Raw genomic sequence first — 24015 nt, 5'->3', positions numbered from 1 at the left:
ACTATCACTATCACTACACACTTGCACTTGTTGATATCTATATCTGTATTTACAATGTAGAGAAAAAAAATTTTTTTTGCATGAAGATGGTTGTCTCATTTGAGTTCATTGGAACTCCAGAATACTAGCAGTTGAGATTAGATTGTTTGAGATTAATTTCTCCTCTATCAGACTGGGCTCTAACCTGACTGGACTTCAGTGTACAGGGATTTACTCAATATCAACATCACTACAATCACTGGCATTTTTGCATGCAGTGAATTCCCTTTCTGGCAAAAGCCCATATTCATTTAGAAAGGATTCAACATCCACCGCAAAGAATTCTTCACCCAGCTGCTCGGTGATGTGTATGAAGTTGCCGATCAGCTCGCCTGCCTTGTACACGAGTAACACTGGGAGAATGTGGTCAGAGAAGCGGTCACTAGCCCCAGTCTTAGAAGCCTTTATTTTACAGAACTTGACCAAAGGGTATTCCAAAGCAAGGCATGTTAGGGAATTAATCATAGAATCACAGCCCTTCACTCCATCTTCATAAATGTTCACCATCACAGTTGTTTTTTTCAACTCTTTTTCAATCACTTCCAAAAACTGATCGCCATTCTCCAGGTCATAGACCATTCCGAAATGAGGCCCGAAGCTCAGCTGCTGGTGCATCTCCTGCATACACTGCTGACGGTATTTACGAAGACAGGTCTCGTCTTCTTTGCCCTGGATCATTTCATATTCCTGCACACTCATCTATATTTTGTGATTGAAAGAAAAATGGTTTCACGGGTTGCAATTAAAACATTAATTAATTTTGGGAAAATCCAGAACATAACTGATTCATGTAATCTTAATTGCTTCAAGAAGGGTCATCTTAAATGTTTTAGATTTGAATTGGTCCATAAAGAATAAATTGTACATGGTTATTCACTGGATCTTCCCTGAGTACAATACACAAATGTAATCTTTTATACAATAACATCGTACATTATTGCGGGTGCCACCACGTCAATCACTTAAGAAATATGCAAATTTGGCTTTTACGGTAAACATAGGCTTTATGATTTCGTGTCTGTTAATTATTGGTTAAACCTTAATGGTTTTTCCCACTGTTAGTGTTGTAATTACTTTTAGATTTGATCTTTGTCTTGATGCAAATCATTGCAGTAGCCTGATTATGTCAGCCAATATGAGTGGGAAATTTGGGCACTACCTTTGACATGTCAAAAAACAGGTGTGTGATGGAATATTCTCAATTCGCCTGGATACATGTAGCTCCAACAGTACACGAGACATTCAACACTATCCAGGACAAAGTAGCTCATTTGACCATGCACCCAGCCATCATTTTAAACATTCAGTCCCTTGACTGCTAGTGCACAGCGGCAGCAGTATGTATCATCTGCAAGATGTACTATAGCAACTCACCAACATCAGCTTCCAAACCTGCAACCTTTACTGTCTAAAAGGACAAAGAAGCATTACTACCTTCAAGTGTCCCCCCCAAACCACAATTGGGTTATTGGCAAAGTCTTGAAACTCTTTCCTAACAGTACTGTGGGGGTTGTGCGCTAGATAGTTTGTGGTGGTTTAAGAAAGTGGCTTGTCACTACTTTCTCAAGGGCAATGAGAGATGGACAACAAATGCTGGCCTTTATAGAAGATCCAGTGAAAAAATAGTTAAAATATCTTTGAAAAAGCTTTTAATTTCAGAACTTTCTCAGCATTCATAAATAAGCTAAATTCTTTGCCAGTGTTATCCTTTTGATGCTGAATAAAGAGAGCAAATATAAATGAAGAAAATATGTCTCAATTTAATTGTGAAGGACATATTGATAATTTTGATTAATAACTATAAGGTTGCTGAACTTTAAGGCTGCATTATATGAAAGGATAATACACTGGGAGCTGGAATAAAAGGCTGAGAAGCTGATTTGTACAAATATTTCAACTTATGTGATCCTTGTGAGATCAGGTTTCACAATGATGGAACTCCCAATGATAACGTTGACTATCTAGCTCAAATTTTAACATGTTATTTTTATTTTGGCAATCATTGTTTTGAAGCCTAGGTTACAGTGCACATACTCCTGGGCATAAACGGCTTTAGTTAGTGTCTGAACACTAGAGAAATATTAGACTAAAATTGATTATCAGAAATTGTGAAATAACTCACAAGCCTACTGAAACTCAGGGGGGAAAGTATCTGTTTTGGACCTAATTGGTAAAATAAGTGCAAAATTACCAACTATGTTGGCCTCAATTCTTAACCTGAACTTCACTATGTTATGATCACTATTACTAAATTCTCCCTTACTCTTACCTCTACATCCAGGTTTGGTTAAATACGAAATCTTACACTGATTCTTCGATTGTTGAGTCTTTTATGTACTGAGTGAGAACAGAGCCATATTATAAAAATGGGATTCCCTTTTCATAGTTTACTGCTGCTGCTTTGTTTTTTGAGGGTCATTGAAAACTCCCTGCTTTTTACCTTTTAGATCTTTCAATATATTGCTCCTTTTCAATTCCATGCCATACTTTAATGATCTATAAATATTCCTGTTGATGGATCCCTTCCAACGCTTGAACTCAATTGACATTGGTTCTATATTTGCCTCACTGGTAGCTGCACCCTTTCACCAGCTTCCAATACGTTATCTTAAATTTGTATAGTGTCTTTACTTCTCCTTCCTTGCTTTTCCAAATCCTGCAATATTTAGTTGCTAATCCTGATTTCTGTGTGGCCAAGTTTCATCTATCCCTATTATCCAATCTCTGCCTTAAGGTGGTGCCTCCACTTGACCTGTTTTCTCTTGTTTTGAATATTGTATACGCGACTGTGCCCAACAGCTGACCTGCTCGTTTTAACTTACCTTCCGACTTAATTTCTCTCTTGTGTCTTTGCCCTTACTGAGAGATCGATATGGTGATGACAGTTGTCTAAGGAGTTGTCTTTTGTTTGAAGGAGTGGTTTCATGGTCTTCACTCTCCAGCTTAAACTTCCTCCAATCATTTATTACCCCTTTTGGACCTGAAACACAATTATTGGTTGTCATGCTGCTTTTTCTGTTCAATTGGGCAAGACAGATCAGCTAAGTTGTGTAGCTCCAACATAAAATATTTGAATTTCACAGTCTAGAAGCTCACCAGTGTCTATGCTCCACACTTCTTCCAGACACATCACTTCATTGTAACACATTTCACATGTCCTGCCTTACTTTCCCCTTCATACTTAACTAAATATGTTCATTAGTTTTATTTTAATCTTTGGTGCATATGCACTCATTTTGAATGTTGATCATGAAAATTTTTGTGCAGGAATGCACCAAAGATTGAAACGAGCAAGAGAGAACAGATTGAGAAGAATGGAATAGTTGAAACAAGGCTTGAATTGTAAAAACCCGCTGATGCAAGGAATCTAAATTCCAGGCTCTGGGGGCCATGTGCTACTCTCTTGACTTGGTTCAACAGTCTGCAAAGCTTCAGTGATTTTTTGAATTTATATTATTTTTGCATGACCAAACAATCAGAATTGCTTTCTGATTGGAGCATAAGACCTAAATATGAAGAACAAAATTTGCTTATATCATTTGTTTGAGTTAAATTTAAATTGACACCACTTTTTATCACTCCATAATACCAAATTGAGAGGCTGGTAACAAAAATTAAGCAATTTGGTTATATGCCTTATTTTGTAAGGAGGAAGAAAACCCCAAAGGGGATGAGGAATGCCATTACTTTGGGGGAAAACAACAACTATTGGATTAATTATGGTATAAACACATGGTTAGCGATGGAATTTTGGTTATGTTTTGTGTTTATAGTATTGTCAGTCCTTAAAGTTTTGATTGCATCCCAGAAAACATCAACCTTAAGTAAAGCATCATGAATCTACGTTGAAGCAAGTTATGTCCCTGCAGACATTACTTACCCAGATAAGATCATGTACAGTTGAAATACTGTACCATCCATGTGCAGCACTGTGCATTGCGAGGGGAAATAACTTGCAAAATAAAGCACTGGATGTAACAGAAATAGTGCACAGTTACAGGAGCCTCCCTCCAGAAGGGTTCACGTATTATTTCTGACCCAAATAAGCTCTGAGATAATGAAGTCAATTTTACTGAACCTCTGGGGAGTATCGTGCACCACATAGACTTCAATAGCTTTTGTTATTCAGCCACAGCGCTCACTCCTGAGAGGCCAAAAGTGAAATCATTTTGATTCAAGAAATTGACGCTTCGTTCATAAAGATGAAAGCCAAGGTTTCGTGCAAAAAAAAACCCTTTGCTTTGGATACTTTACACAGTTTCTGAAAACGTTGGTTCTGGGTTTTGGTTGAAAACAGTGAAGTTGCATTGTGTTCAAGCACCTTTTCTGACAACAGTACTGTTAGTATGAATATTATAGTAGTTATTGAAACATGTCATGATATCATTGACATGGAATGACAGACTCAGAACATGGTGGTGACAGTGATATTAAACAAAGAGGGTGACTTTTATTTGGAAAAACAGAGCCTGAAGACCTGAAACAAAATGATAAAGTGGTACAACATTCAGTAGGGTGACTGAAAGCTGGCATCCACTGTATCTTCACAAAAAGCACCCCAAAGAACTGCAGGTACTGGAAATTGGAAATTGAAACAGAACTTGCTGGAAAAATTCAGTAGGTCTGGCAGAATCTATTGAGAGAAAGCAGAGTTAATGTACTGAGGAAGGGTCACTGGACCTGAAATATTAACTCTGCTTTCTCTCCATATTCTGAATTAGTGGTGCTGGAAGAGCACAGCAGTTAAGGCAGCATCCAAGGAGCAGTGAAATCGACATTTCGGGCAAAAGCCCTTCATCAGGAATAAAGGCAGAGAGCCTGAAGCATGGAGAGATAAGCTAGAGGAGGGTGAGGGTGGGGAGAAAGTAGCATAGAGTACAATAGGTGAGTGGGGAGGGGATGAAGGTGATAGGTCAGGGAGGAGAGGGTGGAGTGGATAGGTTGAAAAGGAGATAGGCAGGTAGGACAAATCCGGACAAGTCATGGGTACAGTGCTGAGTTGAAAGTTTGGAACTAGGGTGAGGTGGGGGAAGGGGAAATGAGGAAACTGTTGAAGTCCACATTAATGTCCTGGGGTTGAAGTGTACCGAGGGGGAAGATGAGGCATTCTTCCTCCAGGCGTCTGGTGGTGAGGGAGCAGTGGTGAAGGAGGCCCAGGACCTCCATGTCCTCGGCAGAGTGGTCAGAGGAGTTGAACTGTTGGGCCATGGGGCGGTGTGGTTGATTGGTGAGGGTGTCCCGGAGATGTTCCCTAAGGCGCTCTGCTAGGAGGCGCCCAGTCTCCCCAATGTAGAGGAGACCGCATTGGGAGCAATGGATACAATAAAAAATATTAGTGGATGTACAGTTAAAACTTAGGATGTGGAAGGGTCCTTCAGGGCCTTGGATAGAGGTGAGGGAGGAGGTGTAGGCGCAGGGTTTACAATTCCTGCGGTGGCAGGGGAAGGTGCCAGGATGGGAGGGTGGGTTGTAGGGGAGCATGGACCTGACCAGGTAGTCACAGAGGGAACGGTCTTTGCTGAAGGTGGAAAGGGATGGGGAGGGATCTATATCCCTGGTGGTGGGGTCTTTTTGGAGGTGGTGGAAATGTCGGCGGATGATTTGGTTTATGCGAAGGTTGGTACCACCGCTCCCTCACCACCAGACGCCTGGAGGAAGAGCACTTCAACCCCAGGGCATCAATGTGAACTTCAACAGTTTCCTCATTTCCCCTTCCCCCACCTCACCCTAGTTCCAAACTTTCAGCTCAGCACTGTCCCCATGACTTGTCCGGACTTGTCCAACCTACCTATCTCCTTTTCCGCCTATCCACTCCACCCTCTCCTCCCTGACCTATTACCTTCATCCCCTCCCCCACTCACCTATTGTATTCTATGCTACTTTCTCCCCACCCCCACCCTCCTCTAGCTTATCTCTCCACGCTTCAGGCTCCATGCCTTTATTCCTGATGAAGGGCTTTTGCCCAAAACACCGATTTTGCTGCTCCTTGGATGCTGCCTGAACTGCTGTGCTCTTCCAGCACCACTAATCCAGAATCTGGTTTCCAGCATCTGCAGTCATTGTTTTTACCTTTTTTCTCTCCATATTTGCTGCCAGACCTGCTGAGCTTTTCCAGTGATTTTTGTTTTTGTTCCCACTGTATTTAGTTTATTTCTACATTTTTTGTATTATATCCATGTAGAATGCCTGATGTATTCTTCAAAAATACAATGGAGATTATGTAAGAGTACTTGGGGAGCAATAAACTGCTGTGTTCTTTATTTGTGCTCTGGGCACGCAATATAATTAGCTAAGTGAAAACACATTGTGGAACATAAGAGATCCAGAACCTTACCCCTGAAGTCGCCAGAAACTTGTAAGCCAAAATATTTTAAACAAAATTCTACAAAATCCTCAAAATATAACACATTCTCCCCAATTACCTCCTTCACAATTCTGCAACCAACTAAACAGAAATATGGAAGTGTAATCTTTGTCTGTGATTTGTATTTCTTTTTCTTAAGAGTACTTAGTTCCCTTTTACATAAGGATTTCTTGGACCTCAACACACGTCTTGGTCACTTTGGGGTTTGATTTATCAGGACACCAGTGTGGAGTGTGTTCTGTTCGATTACCTGTGTTCGTTGCTGACGTTTCAATATTTGAATCAGGTTCCACATCTTCATCCCAGCTTTGTCCACGTTCCATCCTGGATATGTATGTAACGGAAGATGTCTGAATATGGAGCAGATAACAGGAAGATAAAATGAAATCTAAAATTTGAAAACAGCAGTGATAAAAGGGATTGAAACTGAACAGACTGCTGGATCTTGGCCAAGGCACCAGAATTGACAAGAGTACTCCCGGTCTTTTTGAGCTGGCAGCGTGTGCCAAAACTGGGAGTGCAGTCTCATAGACTAGTCAGCATGACAGTTTCACGCTCACAAAACAACCTTACAATGTCCATCATCGCCATCCCTGGCAGTGATATAGGGCATCAGAGGTGGCAACACAGTTATATACAGTCAGGAGGGCATCAGCCTGGGAGTCCTTAACATTGACTCCGGACTCAATAAAATCTTATGGGATCAGTTCAAACATGGGCAAGGAAACCTCCTCCTTATTAACACCTATTCCCAGCCCAGAGGATGAATCAATTCTCCATGTTGAACATTACTAGAAGGAAGCACTGAGATTTGCAAGAGCACAGAATGTATGTCCATCACCAAGTGTAGCTCAAGGAAACAGCTGTCTAGTTGGATTTGCAGCAAGTGGTGAGAAAGCCAAGAAGGAGAAACCCATGTAATCTCATACTCAGCAGTCTGTCTGCCACAGATATATTTATTCATGAAAGTTTCAATATGACAGTTGCACAGTCCTTGTAGTGACAAAGTCCTGCCTTCGAATTGAGGATGGTATTACGTGGCACCACCATGCTGCTGGATGGATGGGATTTCAAATAGATCAAGCAATTTAAGACTGGACATCCAGCAGATGCTGTGTGTCATTAGTAATGGCAGAATTGTATTCAAACACAACTTGAAAACCACATAAAATAAATCAAAGAACTGCAGATGCTGAAAATCTGAAACAAAAACAGAAATTGCATCATCTGTGGAGGAAAAGCAGTGTTAATGTTTGGAGTCCGGTGACTGTTGAAACCTCATGGCCTGGCATATCCCCCACTGTCCCATTACCATCAAGTCGGGGATCAGCCCCTGGTAAGATTACATCCAGAGTACTGGGTAAAGTAATTGGTATCCTTACCTAAGGAAGGATAGAAATATGTTGGTAACAGTCCAGAGAATTTGACTCTATTAAATCCTGGAATGGGAAGATTATTTTTTGAGAAAGATTTGGACAGACTGGGCTTGTATCTGCTCAGAGCTGAAAATGTGTTGCTGGAACACATCCAGCAACACATTTTCAGCTCTGATCTCCAGTATCTGCAGTCTTCACTTTCTCCTTGTATCTGCTCAGGTTTATAACTGTAAAAGGGGATTTCATTACAACATATAATGTCCTGAGGGAGCTTTGAAGGATTGTATCTGGAACCAGCTTCATCATATAAAAGCAAAACATTTCCAGAGATGAGGGTTTGTTTTCTCTCACTTTCTTGTAAGTCTTTAGGACTTACTTCCTCAAAAGATAGTGGAAGCAGACTCTTGAATATTTTTAAGGCAGAAGTGGGATTGATTCTTTGTAAGTGAGAGGGTGGAAGGTTATCAGGAGTAGACAGGAATGTGGAGTTCAGGTTATGGTCTGATCAGCTTAATCTAATCAAATAGCAGGGAATTCTTGACCGTTTATATGACTTATCCAGTTTCTGGTCACTGGTGACTCTTGCAATGTGGATATACTGGGTAGTCAGTGATGGCAGTGCATTCGGACTTCATAGAGTGTGGGTTGAATTTTCTGTTTTTGGTCATTGTCTGGCATCTGTGCGGCACAAATATTATTTGCCACTAATCGGACCAAGCCCGAGTTTTGACTAGGTCTTGCTACATTTTGATGGCTAAATGGCCTACTTCTGCCCCTATTTTGTATGTTTATATATTCACCTATAACCCTAGTTCAATGAAGAGTGCAGGAGAGCAGGCTAGGAGAAGCACTAGGCATATCGAGGAATGGAATATCAGCCTGGTGAAACTAGAACAATAGATTACCTGCTTGTGAAAAGCACCATAAGCAGCAAGTGATAGACAGAAATAAGTGACCCCACCATAAATAGATCAGATCTTATCTCTGCCGTCTGGTCACATCAAGTTGTGTATGGTGATGAGTAACTAGACAAATCAGTGGAGGAAGAGGTTCCTCAAAAATTTCCTTCCTCATTGATGAGAGAACCCCTCACTTCAGCTCATTTTTGACTCCTCAGATACTGAAGAGGACCATGTTGGGTTGGAGGATTTGAGCTATAGAGAGAGGTTGAATAGGTTGGGGCTATTTTCCCTGGAGCATTGGAGGCTAAGGGGTGACCTTATAGAGGTATATCAAATCATGAGAGGCATGAATAGGATATATAGACAAAGCCTTTTTCATGGGGTGGGAGAGTCCAGAACTTGAGGGCATAGGTTTAGGGTGAGAGGGGAAAGATATAAAAGAGACCTAAGGGGCAACTTTTCATGCAGAGGGTGGTATGTGTATGGAATGAGCTGCTAGAGGAAATGGTGCAGGCTAGTACAATTGCAACATTTAAAAAGCATCTGGGATGGGTCTTTGAATAGGGAGGGTTTGGACTGATATGGCACAGGTGCTGGCAAGTGGGACTAAATTAGGTTAGGATGCCTGGTCGTCATGGACGAGTTGGACCGAAGAGTCTGTTTCCATGCTGTACATCTCTATGAGTCTATGACTCTATGTTCATTGACCATAAGTGGCAAATAACATTCTCACCATGCATGTCCCAGGCAATGTCCATCTCCAAAAAGAGACAATTTAACGATCGGTCCCTGATGTGCAATCACATTACCAACTCTTAATCCACTATGATCAATATCTTCAGTTACCATTGTCCAGTAACTAAACTCAGCCAGCCATATAAATACTGCAAGAGCAAGTTAGGGGCTGGCAATTCTGCACTGAGTGTCACAAAGCTGGTCCTTTTCCTAAAAGCTGGTCCTTCTTCTCAAGGATACTGTGTCCTTGTTTTTTTTTCAGGGGGTTGTAAAACACTGCGAATCAGCTGGGTTCATACAGAGATGAAAAGAGTATTGGGAGGCCTTTTTGTCTGTACGTAAACAGATGAGACGTTAAGCCAAAGCTTTTATGTTTTAGAAGTAACCTGTATAAGTCAAGGGGGCATGGTCAGCTCTCTAGCTGTGCAGTTCAGTTTAGAACTTGAGAGTCACTTCAGCAGTGGGCTGTTTGGGAACAGGCTGCTAGACTCTCTCTCCTTCTGCCCTTTTAACTTTGACCTGTAAGCCTTTGTTTCATTTTGCTCTGTATTTCAGGGGTTTGTTTATTGGGACTGTTCTATATTTTTGGAACAGCATAATTAAGTCTAGTTTGGGATAGTTTGAGCTCTGTGGGTATTCTATATTCTGTACTTTGTGTTTCATTCTCTAATTTTGTGAATAAATTTTTGCCTGTTTTAAAATCTGATAGTCAACCTAGCTAATTTACTCTGGGTATTTTTTACTGTGCACTTAACAAAACAAATTGCAAAGTTATGGTCTGAGCTGCCTGCTTAAGAATGTTTTGAAATCTGGTCTCATCTATAAGAGATTGGGGACTCTTTGCAGGATTTAAACAGCGAGTAGTAGGTGCTAATGTCTTTGTTTTAGGTGTTGATTTGGTTGGGTAGACAAAGCTTGGGATAGCAATGGCTCTTTCAGTCACGAAGAGTTTTCTGAAGTGGATGAGGTGAACTTAGTAGTTTTACAAAAGGTGAATAAGATCAAGCTGCAGGAATTAGCTGCCAAGCTGGGGTTAGAGCTGCCTCCTTCTGTGAGGAAAGGAGAGATAATTACAGCAGTAGCTCAGCATTTAAACTTGCTGGAAAATCCATCAGGATCTGTAGAGATGGCAAGAATTCACTTGCAAATGAAGCAGCTTGAGTTAGTAGCAAGAGGTAAGGAAAGGGCAGCAGAAATGAAACAATTTGAGTTATGGTTAAAAGCAGAAGAGGAAACCATTTCTGATTAAGGGTTTTTGCCCGAAACGTCAATTTTCCTGCTCTTTGGATGCTGTCTGACTGGCTGTGCTTTTCCAGCACCACACTCTTAGGACTGGACAAACTCTCAGGTCCAGGAATACAATTTGTCCTTGCAAATGACTTAGCTGATTCACCAGTAGGTGTGCTGCATACTCTAGTTGAAAAGCTAGTGGAGATGCAGCTAACTGAAGAAATGCAGGACATTTATTTAGGAATCTTCCCAGATTGTGTCTTAATGAGACCACAGAGTCACAAGTTAAAGGAGGAGCGATCAAAAGGCATAGATAAGGAAGCTGAAGAAGCATTATCAGAGATCTTTTGGTCAGATAAGTGGGACAAAACAGGTGTAAATAGGTAAACATGCAAATATCTTGAGCTCTGCTAAGCTTATTGAATTATAACAGAAAGATGAGAACTTAAAGCAGTCATATCAAAAGGCATATACAGACAAGGAAAAGGAATATATCCTTATGTATTATTATTTAACAAATGGCGTATTAATGAGGAAATAGAGACCATCACACATTCAAGCAGATGAGAAATGGGCAGAAATTCATCAGATTGTTTTGCCAGTGGGGTATAGAATGGAGGTGCTGTGAGTGGCGCATGAACTACCACTTGGAGGTCATTTAGGGGAGAGGAAAACACAGGCTACAATACAAAGACATTTTTACTATCCTGAACGCACAAAGATGTAATTGAATTTTTTCAGATGAGTCATACATGTCAGCTAATCAGAAAACCACAGGCAGTAATAAAGCCTGTACCTTTAATACCTATTCCAGCATTTGAGGAACCTTTCACAGCAGTCTTGGTTGATTGCATAGGTCCTCTACCTCAAACAAAAAGTGGGAATAACAATTTATTAACAATAATGGATGTTTCAACTCGATTTTCAGAGGCAGTACCATTATGCAATATCACAATGAAAAGGGTTGTAGAAGAATTAGTCAAATTCTTTTACCAGATATGGACGACTGATAGAGATCCAGTCAGACCAAGGGTCAGACCTCACATCCAAACTATTCAAGGATGTTATGGATAACTTGGGGATAAAGCAATTCAAATCTACTGTGTACCATCCGGAATTGCAGGGAACACTAGAGAGATGGCATCAAACATTGGGATAAACCTGTGAGTTTGTCCAGTACCAAACATTAAAGACCATGTTGAGGGCTTACACTCAGGATTACCAAGATAATTGGGATAAGGGAGTTCCATTTGTGCTTTTTGCAATCGGAGATGCACCAAATAAAGTGACCAAAGTCAGTCCATTTGAATTAATTTTGGGGCATGAAATCAGAGGACTGTTAAAATTGATTAAGGAGATCTTAATAAGTCAGAATTCAGAGACTACCCATTTGGACTATGTGTCAACTTTTAGACAATGACTAAATAGAGCTGGGGAATTGGCTAGACAGCATTTAAAAATATTGCAGCATACCATGAACCAAGAAGCAGATAAGAAATCAAAAATTCACAATTTTTTCTATGCGGGATAAGGTATTGGTGTTACTTCCAGTTATAGGTGAACCTTTAAAAGGCAAGGTTTATTGGACCTTGTCAAATAGAAAGGAAATTGAGTGAGGTGAACACATTGATAGGGACTCCAAGCAGGAAGAAATCTCACAGAGTGTGTCATGTGAATATGTTCAAAGGGTATTTTGACAGAAAAGGAAAGCAAGAGGAGAAGGTGTTAATGATTACAGCACAGAAGGAAGAACTATGGAAAATAAAGAACATGAAAACAAGGGAAGGGTTAAGGCATGAAGACCACTGGCAATCTGTGGTCTGTGGAAGGCAGGATGGGATAAAAATAATGGAATGCTCTGACACCAATTAGCAGAATAAGGTTAAGTCTGAAAGGTCACTATGGGAGGCCTTTTTGTCTGAACGTAAACAGATGAGACTTTAAGCCAAAGCTTTTATGTTTTAGAAGTAACCTGTATAAGTCAAGGGGGCATGGCCAGTTCTCTAGCTGTGCAGTTCAGTTTAAAACTTGAGAGTCAGTTCAGCAGTGGGCTGTGTGGGAACAGACAGCTAGACTCTCTCTCCTTCTGCCCTTCTAACTTTGACCTGTAAGCCTTTGTTTCATTTTGCTCTGTGTTTAAGGGGTTTGTCCTGCCCTGAAGGCTTGTGCCTCAACTGGTCAGCTATGAAGTAGTGATTTCCACAGCTTAGGCAATCTCAGTATTTCAATCGAACAATTAAGTTTATTTATTGGAGCTGAGTATCCCGTAAGAATTTTATACACTTAAGTTCATCAATATTTATCACAGAACTGAACCTACAACTTCTACCATGCCTGGCCTAGACATGACTTTAGCTTCACACCATATGGTTAATTCCTCTTGGCCTGTAACATGACCAACAAGGCATTCCGTCTCTGAATTATTATAAATTCAAGGAGAACACTTGCTACCATCATCTTAGGACAGCTAAGGACAGGTAATAAATGTGACCTTGGCAATTCTTATATTCTGAGAGTTAATTTTAAAAATATAAGCAATGAGTAATGTCTCAATTTCAGCATTGGAAGCTGGAAAATAATGTAACGTGTTAGATGGAATGAAGAAGAATCAGAAAAATTTCCAGAACAATGACCATCATAGGACTAAAAATAAAACTGTCAGCCTTTTTTGAGAGAACATTAATACGTATTTGACACACTTTGAGTCGTTGATAAATATAGCAGACATTTATAATATATTTTGTCGAGTTACATTGGAATTATCTGAGAAACATGGCCTTTGGTTCAAAAGGTCTGAACTGGTGTTTACATTCCACACAAGTCTCTTCTCCCACAACGTCATCAAAGTCTGTCAGCGGGTGTGCCATGGCCTGAATTCAAATGTGGTTGTGCATTTTTGCATGTGTATAGTCAGTGTGGTGTATATGTGTGTTTTGGAGTACGAACCAATTTTTTTAAGGGGTTTTAAAAGTTAAGCTGAGATTTCTTCAGGAATGCGGCTGGTGTGCCAAGTGGGCTGAGATTTCTTCAGGAATGAGGCTGAACATCTCAGCCAGCTTGGCACACCAGCCTCATTCCTGAAGAAGGCTTATGCCCGAAACGTTGATTCTCCTGCTCCTCAGATGCTGCCTGGCCTGCTGTGCTTTTCCAGCACCACACTTTTCAACTCATGGGTGCCAGGGTCAGGATATTTCAGATCAAGGCTACAGGATTGTTAAGCGGGAGGGAGAGCAGTCAGAAGTCATGGTACACATCAGTGCCAATGACATAGGTAGGGAAAGGGAGGAGGACCTGAAAAGAGAATATAGCGAGTTAGGTTGGAATCTTGAAGGCAGGATGAGCAGAGTAGTAATCTCAGAACTGCTAATGGTGCCACATGCTAGTGAGGCTAGGAATAGAGAGCGAGTGCAGATGAACACATGGTTGCAGGGCTGGTGTAGGAGGGAGGGCTTCAGATATGTAGATCATTGGGATACCTTCTGGGGCAGGTGGGACCTGTACAAGAAGGATAGGTTACACATGAACTGGAGGGGTACCAATATCCTGGGCAGGAGGTTTGCTAGAGCTCTTTGGGAGGGTTTTCGCTTTATTAGATAAGAAGGAAGCTTACTTGGGCTGAGTAGGCAAGGATCAGACAGGGCTTTAGAAGGTTACAAGGTAGCCAGGAAGGAACTGAAGAATGGACTTAGGAGAAGGGACCATGAAAAAGCTAGAAAAGGCCATGAAAAAGCTTTAGCGGTTAGGAGTAAGGAAAATCCTAAGGCATTCTGCACTTACACGAGGAACAATAAAATGGCCTGAGTGAGGGTAGTGCTGATCAGGGATAGTGGATGGAACTTGCTCCTGGAGTCGCAGGAAGTAGGGGAGGTCATTAATGAATACTTTGTTTCAGTATTCAATACTAAGAGGCACCTTAACATTTCTGAGGACAGCATGAAACAGACTGATATGATAGAACAGGTTGATATTAAAAAGGAGGATATGCTGAAAGTTTTGAAAAACATAAGGGTAGACAAATCCCCTGGGTCAGACAGGAAATACCCTATGTTACTACAGGAATTGAAGGAAGAGATTGCTGTGCCTTTGGCATTGATCTTTGCATCCTCACTGCCTACTGGAGTAGTACCAGATGATTGGAGGGTGGCAAGTGTTATTCTCTTGTTCAAGAAAGAGACTAGGAATAATCCTGAGAATTAAAGACCAGTCAGTCTTACGTCAGTACTAGTTAGAGTATTGGAGAGGATTCTGAGAGCAGGATTTATGATTACTTGGAAAGCCATAGTTTGATTACAGATAACCAGCTTTCCCCTTTGTGAGGGGAAGGTCATGCCTCAGAAATCTTACTGAATTCTTTGAGGATGTGACAAAACACGTTGCTGAAGGTAGAGCAATGGATGTGATGTACATGGATTTTAGCAAGGCATTTGATAAGGTTCCCCATGATAGGCTCATTCAGAAAGTAAGGAGGCAAGGGTTACAGGGAAATTTGGCTATCTGGATACAGAATTGTCTGGCCCATAGAAGACAAAGGGTGGTGTTATATGGAAAGTATTCAGCCTGGAGTTCTGTGACCAGTGGTATTCCACAGGGATCAGTTCTATGACCTCTGCTCTTTGTGATTTTTATGAATGACTAGGATGAAGAAGTGGAAGGGTGGATTAGTAAGTTTGCTGAAGACACAAAGGTTGGTGGAGTTGTAGATAGTGTGGAGGGCTGTTGTAGGTTGCAACAGGACATCGACAGGATGCAGAGCTGGGCTGATTAGTGGCAGATGGAGTTCAGCCTGGAAATGTGTGAAGTCATTCACTTTGGAAGGTCAAATTAGAATGCATAATACAGGGCAGGATTCTTGGCAGTGTGGAGGAAACAATGGATCTTGGGGTCCATGTCCACAGATCCCTAAAGGTCACCACCCAGGTTGATAAGGTTGTTAAGAAGGCATATGGTGTGTTGGCTTTCATTAGCAGGGCCATTGAATTTAAGAGCCGTGTGGTTATGCTGCAGCTCTATAGAGCCCTAGTTGGACCACACTTGGAATATTGTGTTCAGTTCTGGTCACCTCATTATAGGAAAGATGTGGAAGCTTTCAAGAGGTTGCAGAGGAGCTTTACCAGGATGCTTCCTGGACTGGAGGGCATGCCTTGTGAAGAAAGGTTGAGGGAGCTAGGGTTTTTCTCACTGGAGCAAAGAAGGAAGAAAGGTGACTTGATTTAGATGTACAAGATGTTGAGCGGCATAGATAGAGTGGATAGCCAGAGACATTTTCCCAATGTGGACATGTCTATCATGAGGGGGCATATAATTGTTGTTTTAAGTCTATCAAAGAGAAAGGTTGTATTAGTGAGTACAGTGGATTCTTTCTTGATTATATGTTTTTGGAGATAATTCTTTTGATTAAACTTAAAATGTAAGCCAGAGCTCTTAACTTAACCTGGTGCAGCATTTGTAGAGGAATAAGACGGTGTTATTTTCTGGGTCTGTAGATTGTGAAGGAGCAAAAATAGCCTTTGCAGTGATACGTACTTAGCAAAAAAGAACATCACAGCGCAGTTAAGGCCCTTCGGCCCTCAATGTTGCGCCAACCTGTCATACTAATCTGAAGCCCATCCCACCTACACTATTCCATGTACATTCATATGCCTGTCCAATGACGACTTAAATGCACTTAAACTTGGCGAATCTACTACCAATGCAGGCAAAGCATTCCATCCACTTACTACTCTGAGGAAAGAAACTACCTCTGACATCTGTCTTATACCTATCTCCCCTCACTTTAAAGTTGTGTCCCCTCGTGTTTGCCGTTCCCATACTTGGAAAAAGGTTCTCCCTGTCCACCCCATCCAACCCTTTGATTATCTTGTATGTCAACTATTAAGTCACCTCTCAACCTTCTTCTCTCTAACAAGAACAGCTTCAAGGCCCTCAGGCTTTCCTCGTAAAACATTCCTTCCATACCAGGCAACATCCTAATAAATCTCCTCTGCACCCTTTCCAAAGCTTCCACATCCTTCTTATAATGCAGTGACCAGAACTGTACACAATACTCCAAGTGCGGCCATACCAGACTTTGTACAGCTGCAGCATAACCTCCTGGTTCCAGAACTCAATCCCTCTATTAATAAAGGCCAAAACACTGTATGTCTTCTTAACAACCCTGTCAATCTGGGTGGCAACTTTCAGGGATCTGTGTACATGGACACCGATTTCTCTCTGCTCATCTGCACTCCCAAGAATCTTACCATTAGCCCTGTACTTTGCATTCTGATTACTCCATCCACATTAAACTCCATTTGCCACCTCTCAGCCCAGCTCTGCGTCCTATGTCTCTCTGTAACCAACTACATCCTTCGTCACTATCCACAACTCCACCGACCTTAGTGTCGTCTGCAAATTTACTAACCCATCCTTCTATGCCCTCATCCAGGTCATTTATAAAAATGACAAACAGCAGTGGACCCAACACCGCTAGGACGCCGCTAGTAACTTCTTGTCAGATGTGGGAGTTTAAAGAGAGTTTAAGGGTTACTGCAAATTATATCTGCAATAAATGCTGTTGGATGCGAATCTTATCAGATTAAATGGAGAGACAGATAGAAGCGATGAGATGAATGGCAGTTATAGGAAGGGGGAAAGTCTCAGATGCAGTCACATAGATGGGTTAACTCCAGGAAGGGTAAGAGAGGTCGGCACCTAGGGCAGGAGTCTTTTGTGGATATACCCATTTCAAACAGGTATGCTGTTTTGGAAAATGTAGGGGGTGATGGGTTCTCAGGGGAACGTAGCACGAACAGCCAAGTTTCTGGTATTGAGACTGGCTCTAATACAACGAGGGGTACGTCGGCTTCTAAGAGATCAATTGTGTTAGGGGATTCTGTAGTCCAAGAATCAACACACGCGTTTCTGTGGCCAGCAGTGAAAAAGCAGAATGGTGTGTTGTTTCCCTGGTGCCAGGATCAAGGATGTCTCAGAGAGGGTGCAGAATGTTCTCACGGGGGAGGGGGGCCAGCAAGAGGTCATTGTCCACATTGGAACAAACGATATAGGAAGGGAAAAGGTTGAGATTCTGAAGGGAGATTACAGAAAGTAAGGCAGAAATTTAAAACGGAGGTTCTCGAGGGAAGTAATATCTGGATTACTCCCAGTGCTATGAGCTAGTGAGGGCAGGAATAGGAGGATAGAGCAGATGAAAGCATGGCTGAGGAGAAGGATTCACATTTTTGGATCATTGGAATCTCTTTTGGGGTAGAAGTGACCTGTACAAGAAGGATGGATTGCACCTAAATTGGAAGGGGACTAATGTACTGGCAAGGAAATTTGCTAAAACTGTTTGGGAGGATTTAAACTAGTAAGGTTGTGAGGGGGCGGGGGGGCGCATTCGTTGAGAACATAAGTGAATTAAACAGTCAGGGCAGGCAGGGACAAGGTAGGACTAATAAATTAAACTGCATTTATTTCAATGCAAGGAGCCTAACAGAGAAGGCAGATGAACTCAGGGCATGGTTAGGAACATGAGACTGGGATATCATAGCAATTACAGAAACATGGCTCAGGGATGGGCAGGACTGGCAGCTTAATGTTCCAGGATACAAATGCTACAGGAAGGATAGAAAGGGAGGCAAGAGAGGAGGGGGAGTGGCATTTTTGATAAGGGATAGCATTACAGCAGTGCTGAGGGAGGATATTCCCAAAAATACATCCAGAGAAGTTATTTGGGTGGACTGAGAAATAAGAAAGGGATGATCATCTTATTGGGATTGTATTATAGACCCCCTAATAGTCAGAGGGCAATTGAGAAACAAACTTGGAAGGAGATCTCAGCTATCTGTAAGAATAATAGGGTAGTTATGGTAGGGGATTTTAACTTTCCAAACATCGACTGGGACTGCCATAGTGTTAAAGGTTTAGATGGAGAGGAATTTCTTAAGTGTGTACAAGACAATTTTCTGATTCAGTATGTGGATGTACCTACTAGAGAAGGTGCAAAACCTGACCTACTCTTGGGAAATAAGGCAGGGCAGGTGACTGAGGTGTCAGTGGGGGAGCACTTTGGGGCCAGCGACCATAATTCTATTCGTTTTAAAATCATAATGGAAAAGGACAGACCAGATCTAAAAGTTGAAGTTCTAAATTGGAGAAAGGCAAATTTTAACGGTATTAGGCAAGAACTTTCGAAAGCTGATTGGGGGCAGATGTTAGCAGGTAAAGGGATGGCTGGAAAATGGGAAGCCTTCAAAAATGAGATAACGAGAATCCAGAGAAAGTATATTCCTGTTAGGGCGAAATGGATGGCTGAAAATGTGTTGCTGGAAAAGCGCAGCAGGTCAGGCAGCATCCAAGGAACAGGAGATTCGACGTTTCGACGCTTATGCCCGAAATGTCGAATCTCCTGTTCCTTGGATGCTGCCTGACCTGCTGCGCTTTTCCAGCAACACATTTTCAGTTCTGATCTCTAGCATCTGCAGACCTCACTTTCTCCTGAAAGGGAAGTCTGGTAACTATAGGGAATGCTGGATGACTAAAGAAATTGAGGGTTTGGTTAAGAAAAAGAAGGAAATGTACGTCAGGTATAGACAGGATAGACGGAGTGAATCCTTAGAAGAATATAAAGGATATAGGAGTATACTTAAGAGGGAAATCAGGAGGGCAAAAAGGGGACATGAGATAGCATTGGCAAATAGAATTAAGGAGAATCCAAAGGGATTTTACAAATATATTAAGGACAAAAGGGTAACTAGGGAGACAATACGGCCCCGCAAGAATCAGCAAGGCAGCCTTTGTGTGGAGGCACAGAAAATGGAGGAGATACTAAATGAATATTTAGCATCAGTATTTACTGTGGAAAAGGATATGGAAGATATAGACTGTAGGGAAATAGATGGTGGCATCTTGCAAAATGACCAGATTACAGAGGTGGAAGTGCTGGATGTCTTGAAACAGTTAAAGGTGGATAAATCCCCAGGACCTGATGAGGCATACCCGAGAACTCTGTGGGAAGCTAGAGAAGTGATTGCTGGGCCTCTTGCTGAGATATTTGTATCATCGATAGTCATAGGTGAAGTGCCGGAAGACTGGAGGTTGGCAAACGTGGTGCCACTGTTTAAAAAAGGTGGTAAAGACAAGCCAGGGAACTGTAGATTGGTGAGCCTGACCTCAGTGGTGGGCAAGTTGTTGGAGGGAATCCTGAGGGACAGGATATACATGTATTTGGAATGGCAGGACTGATTAGGGATAGTCAACATGGCTTTGTGCGTGGGAAATCATGTCTCACAAACTTGATTGAGTTTTTTAAAGAAGTAACAAAGAAGATTGATGAGGGCAGAGCAGTAGATGTGATTTATATGGACTTCAGTAAGGTGTTTGACAAGGTTCCCCATGGGAGACTGATTAGCAAGGTTAGATCTCATGGAATACAGGGAGAACTAGCCATTTGGATACAGAACTGATGCAAAGGTAGAAGACAGAGGGTGGTGGTGGAGGGTTGTTTTTCAGACTAGAGGCCTGTGACCAGTGGAGTGCCACAGGATCGGTGCTTGGTCCTCTTTTTTTGTCATTTACATAAATGATTTGGAAGAGAGCATTAGAGGAACGTTTGCAGATGACACCAAAATTGGAGGTGTAGTGGACAGCGAAGAGGGTTACCTCAGATTACAACAGGATCTGGACCAGATGAGCCAATGGGCTGAGAAGTGGCAGACGGAATTTAATTCAGATAAATGCGAAGTGCTGCATTTTGAGAAACTAAATCTTAGCAGGACTTATACACTTAATGGTTATGTCCGAGAGAGTGTTGCTGAACAAAGAGACCTTGGAGTGCAGATTCATTGCTCCTTGAAAGTGGAGTCACAGGTAAGACCATAAGACCATGAGACATAGGAGTGGAAGTAAGGCCATTCGGCCCATTGAGTCCACTCCGCCATTCAATCATGGCTGATGGGCATTTCAACTCCACTTACCCGCATTCTCCCCGTAGCCCTTAATTCCTCGTGACATCAAGATTCTATCAATCTCTGCCCTGAAGACATTTAGCGTCCCGGCCTCCACTGCACTCTGTGGCAATGAATTCCACAGGCCCACCACCCTCTGGCTGAAGAAATGTCTCTGCATTTCTGTTCTGAATTGACCCCCTCTAATTCTAAGGCTGTGTCCGTGGGTCCTAGTCTCCTCTCCTAACGGAAAAAAATTTTCTAGCGTCCACCCTTTCCAAGCCATGTATTATCTTGTAATTTTCTATTAAGTCTCCCCTTAATCTTCTAAACTCCAATAAATACAATCCCAGGATCCTCAGCTGTTTCTCGTATGTTAGACCAACCATTCCAGGGATCATCCGTGTGAATCTCCGCTGGACACGTTCCAGTGCCAGTATGTCCTTCCTGAGGTGTGGGGACCAAAACTGGACACAGTACTCCAAATCGGGCCTAACCAGAGCTTTATAAAGTCTCAGTAGCACAGCGGTGCTTTTATATTCCAACCCTCTTGAGAGAAGTGACAACATTGCATTCGCTTTCTTAATCACGGACTCAACCTGCATGTTTACCTTTAGAGAATCCTCGACTAGCACTCCCAGATCACTTTGTACTTTGGCTTTACTAATTTTCTCACCATTGAGATAGTAGTCTATGCTTTTATTCTTTTTTCCAAAGTGCAAGACCTCGCATTTGCTCACGTTGAATTCCATCAGCCATTTCCTGGACCACTCTCCCAAACTGTCTAGATCCTTCTGCAGCCTCCCCACTTCCTCAGTACTACCTGCCTGTCTACCAGGTAGATAGGATAGTGAAGAAGGTGTTTGGTATGCTTTCCTTTATTGCTCAGAGTATTGAGTCAGGAGTTGAGAGGTCATGTTGCGGCTATACAGGGCGTTGATTAGTCCACTGTTGGAATATTGTGTGCAATTCTGGTCTTCCTATCGGAAAGATGTTGTGAAACTTGAAAGGGTTCAGAAAAGACTTTCAAGGATGTTGCCAGGGATGGAGGATTTCAGCTATAGAGAGAGGCTGAACAGGCTGGGGCTGTTTTCCCTGGAGTGTCGGAGGCTGAGGGGTGACCTTATAGAGGTTTACAAAATTATGAGGGTCATGGATAGGATAAATAAACAAAGTCTTTTCCCTGGGATCAGGTAGTCCAGAACTAGAGGGCATAGGTTTAGGGCGAGAGGGGAAAGATATTAAAGAGACATAAGGGGCAATATGCTTCATATTTGCTTGCAATTGACCAATCACAAACGTAGCTGAGAGATTTAAGCAACAAACCTAAAGGTTACTTTGTTTTATTTCACACATATAACAAATGAAAATGAAATTTAGATTAGATTACATATAATAATACTCTGAGAAGTACAAAATTGAGTTCAGTACTGAATGATGGTGTCTGAGTTCATCTGTGCTGCCTCTAATATTCAGGACAAACCTAATGGGATAATAAATTCTTAAACTCATGTCATGGGGCAAGACAACTTTCAAATAAATGTTTATCATGTAACAGAAAAATATTAGTGGAAGCTTTCAACATGCTAACTCTACAGTATAACAGTCATTGAGATTAGCTGGTTTATGCATTGCCTGGGTGGTTGTAAAAGCATTTCATGGATTACCAATGAAGCTTGGAGTTTACAAACATTTTTACTGGGTCTGATTTCTTCCTTCTTCATCTAAATTGTATATTATCTTTTTGTTTTGTCTGGATGCAGGTGTATAATATTGTGACAGTACAGAATAGCCTTGTCAAAGGACTTGCAAAATAACAGGGGAGAATTAATAATGATGATGCAAAATTATAACCAAGTGCTGGATCAATGATGTTCCACGCGCACATAAACACCTTAAGGTGGTGTGCAATCTAATATCCATAGCTGTCAGCAGGTTCAAACCAAATCCCACGCTATTAGGACAGATTATTTCATGGCACTGCATCAGCAGTAAGTAAGCTGGAAAATTGCTCATTGACATCACAAACTGTATAGGTCAGGTCATTCATTTGCCTATTATCCTGGTGTTAAGATAAATACGCTTATTCTAGTCGAGTAGTTTTTTTTCACTACTGCCAGCAGATGTCACGCAAATTTATTTTTAGGTTACAAAGCTTATCAGGATTTTTGCAGCTTATGTTGCAAGCTGCAGACTTTTCCCTCTATGCCAGTAGTACCTGACAGTCTTACTGTCTGCAGTATTGTTGCCAGTGATTTGTGTTTCAATGTGTGCTCTTCCAATGAATTCAGTGCTCAATAAGTTCACAGTCTCTGCCAGACACTCAAAGGAATCATGTTAACTGTCAGCAAATGGTGCATTTCTGCAGTTTGTTGACAGGCTGCCATTATGTCACCACTACTGCATTGCTTCCCAATAGATTTGAACACGCAATGAAGTGAAAGTGATTCCATCGCTCAAATTGTTTCTTTGATAATTTCAATGCAAGCATTTATCAGAAGTATAACTCTGAGTTGCACAACAGTACAGAATGAATGATTAGCAACCTAGTAGCAGAGGATATTGTGTAGGGATCTAGAGATAAAAAAGATATGAGTAGTGAGACCAGATTCAGGGATAATATGCAGAATTTGTTTGATTGGTGGAAGAATTTGGGACATAAACAAGATGTGAAAGTGAGAGACTTAGCTTTGGGTCAAGTAAGATGATGTGTCTGTGAACTCCACTCCAGACTTTTCTTGAAAGAGCTGCTTTGGGACCCTGAGGAAATCTGAGGTGGGAGGATTTTGGCACTGGTGAGAATCAGAATGGGAGGTTCCAGTTATGTCAACTAAAAGAATATTCTCATGCAAATCTTGCTATTGATGTGTCAGTAGTAAGATAAAATTATAACTAGCTTAAAGTCAAAAGGTACTGTTGGCTTCCTTTAGCGCTTGAAGTGCTTCAGTTCAATAGGTGGATCTGGGTCACTTCAGACTTAACTTTAAAAATGCAGATGGAATGATGGTTGGGGAGTGCAGTGATGATATAGGAAGAGATATGGCTGGTATCATGGGATGTGGAGTGGAGTGGAATGGTCAATCATTACCAAAAGTAGCATATAGACCTGACACTCACCCCACGTTCTTCTTTCACCCCAGGATATACTTCTTCAGCACCTAGACATTGTGTTAACAGAGTTTTATATTGAATAGTAATCATTATTCAGTTCAATTTAAGCATGGAGAAGAATATCAAATATTCCAGGAGGAAACACAGGGGAAATTTAAGAAACTGTGATGTGATTAGAAGAAGTGGAGTGAAGACAGCTACTCAAATGTAAACAGGTCAATGCAGTGACAAGTATTCAAGCAGAAGATTTTAAGAGTTCAGAATAAATATTTTGAACAAAGAAAAATGGTCAAACTTCCAAATCTAAGCCCTCTGAATATCAAGTAGCTTGCAGG

General features: G+C 41.6%; 1 protein-coding gene across 1 annotated transcript in view; it reads right to left on the bottom strand.

Annotated features, from left to right (window-relative positions):
* Nucleotides 1-210: 210 nt before the first annotated feature.
* pdcb (phosducin b) overlaps nucleotides 211-24015 on the bottom strand; it is a 66051-nt gene continuing 42246 nt past the window's right edge. The window contains exons 2-4 of the mRNA XM_060829570.1: nucleotides 6654-6727; nucleotides 2862-3019; nucleotides 211-738 (exon numbers count right to left, since the gene is read on the bottom strand). Coding sequence (XP_060685553.1) covers nucleotides 211-738; nucleotides 2862-3019; nucleotides 6654-6727 — 760 coding nt within the window. The remainder of the gene's footprint in view (nucleotides 739-2861; nucleotides 3020-6653; nucleotides 6728-24015) is intronic.

The sequence above is a fragment of the Hemiscyllium ocellatum genome, chromosome 9 (assembly GCF_020745735.1).
Source record: "Hemiscyllium ocellatum isolate sHemOce1 chromosome 9, sHemOce1.pat.X.cur, whole genome shotgun sequence".
In the NCBI taxonomy this organism is placed as follows: Eukaryota; Metazoa; Chordata; class Chondrichthyes; order Orectolobiformes; family Hemiscylliidae; genus Hemiscyllium; species Hemiscyllium ocellatum.
This window is presented reverse-complemented; position numbering and strand designations above follow the sequence as displayed.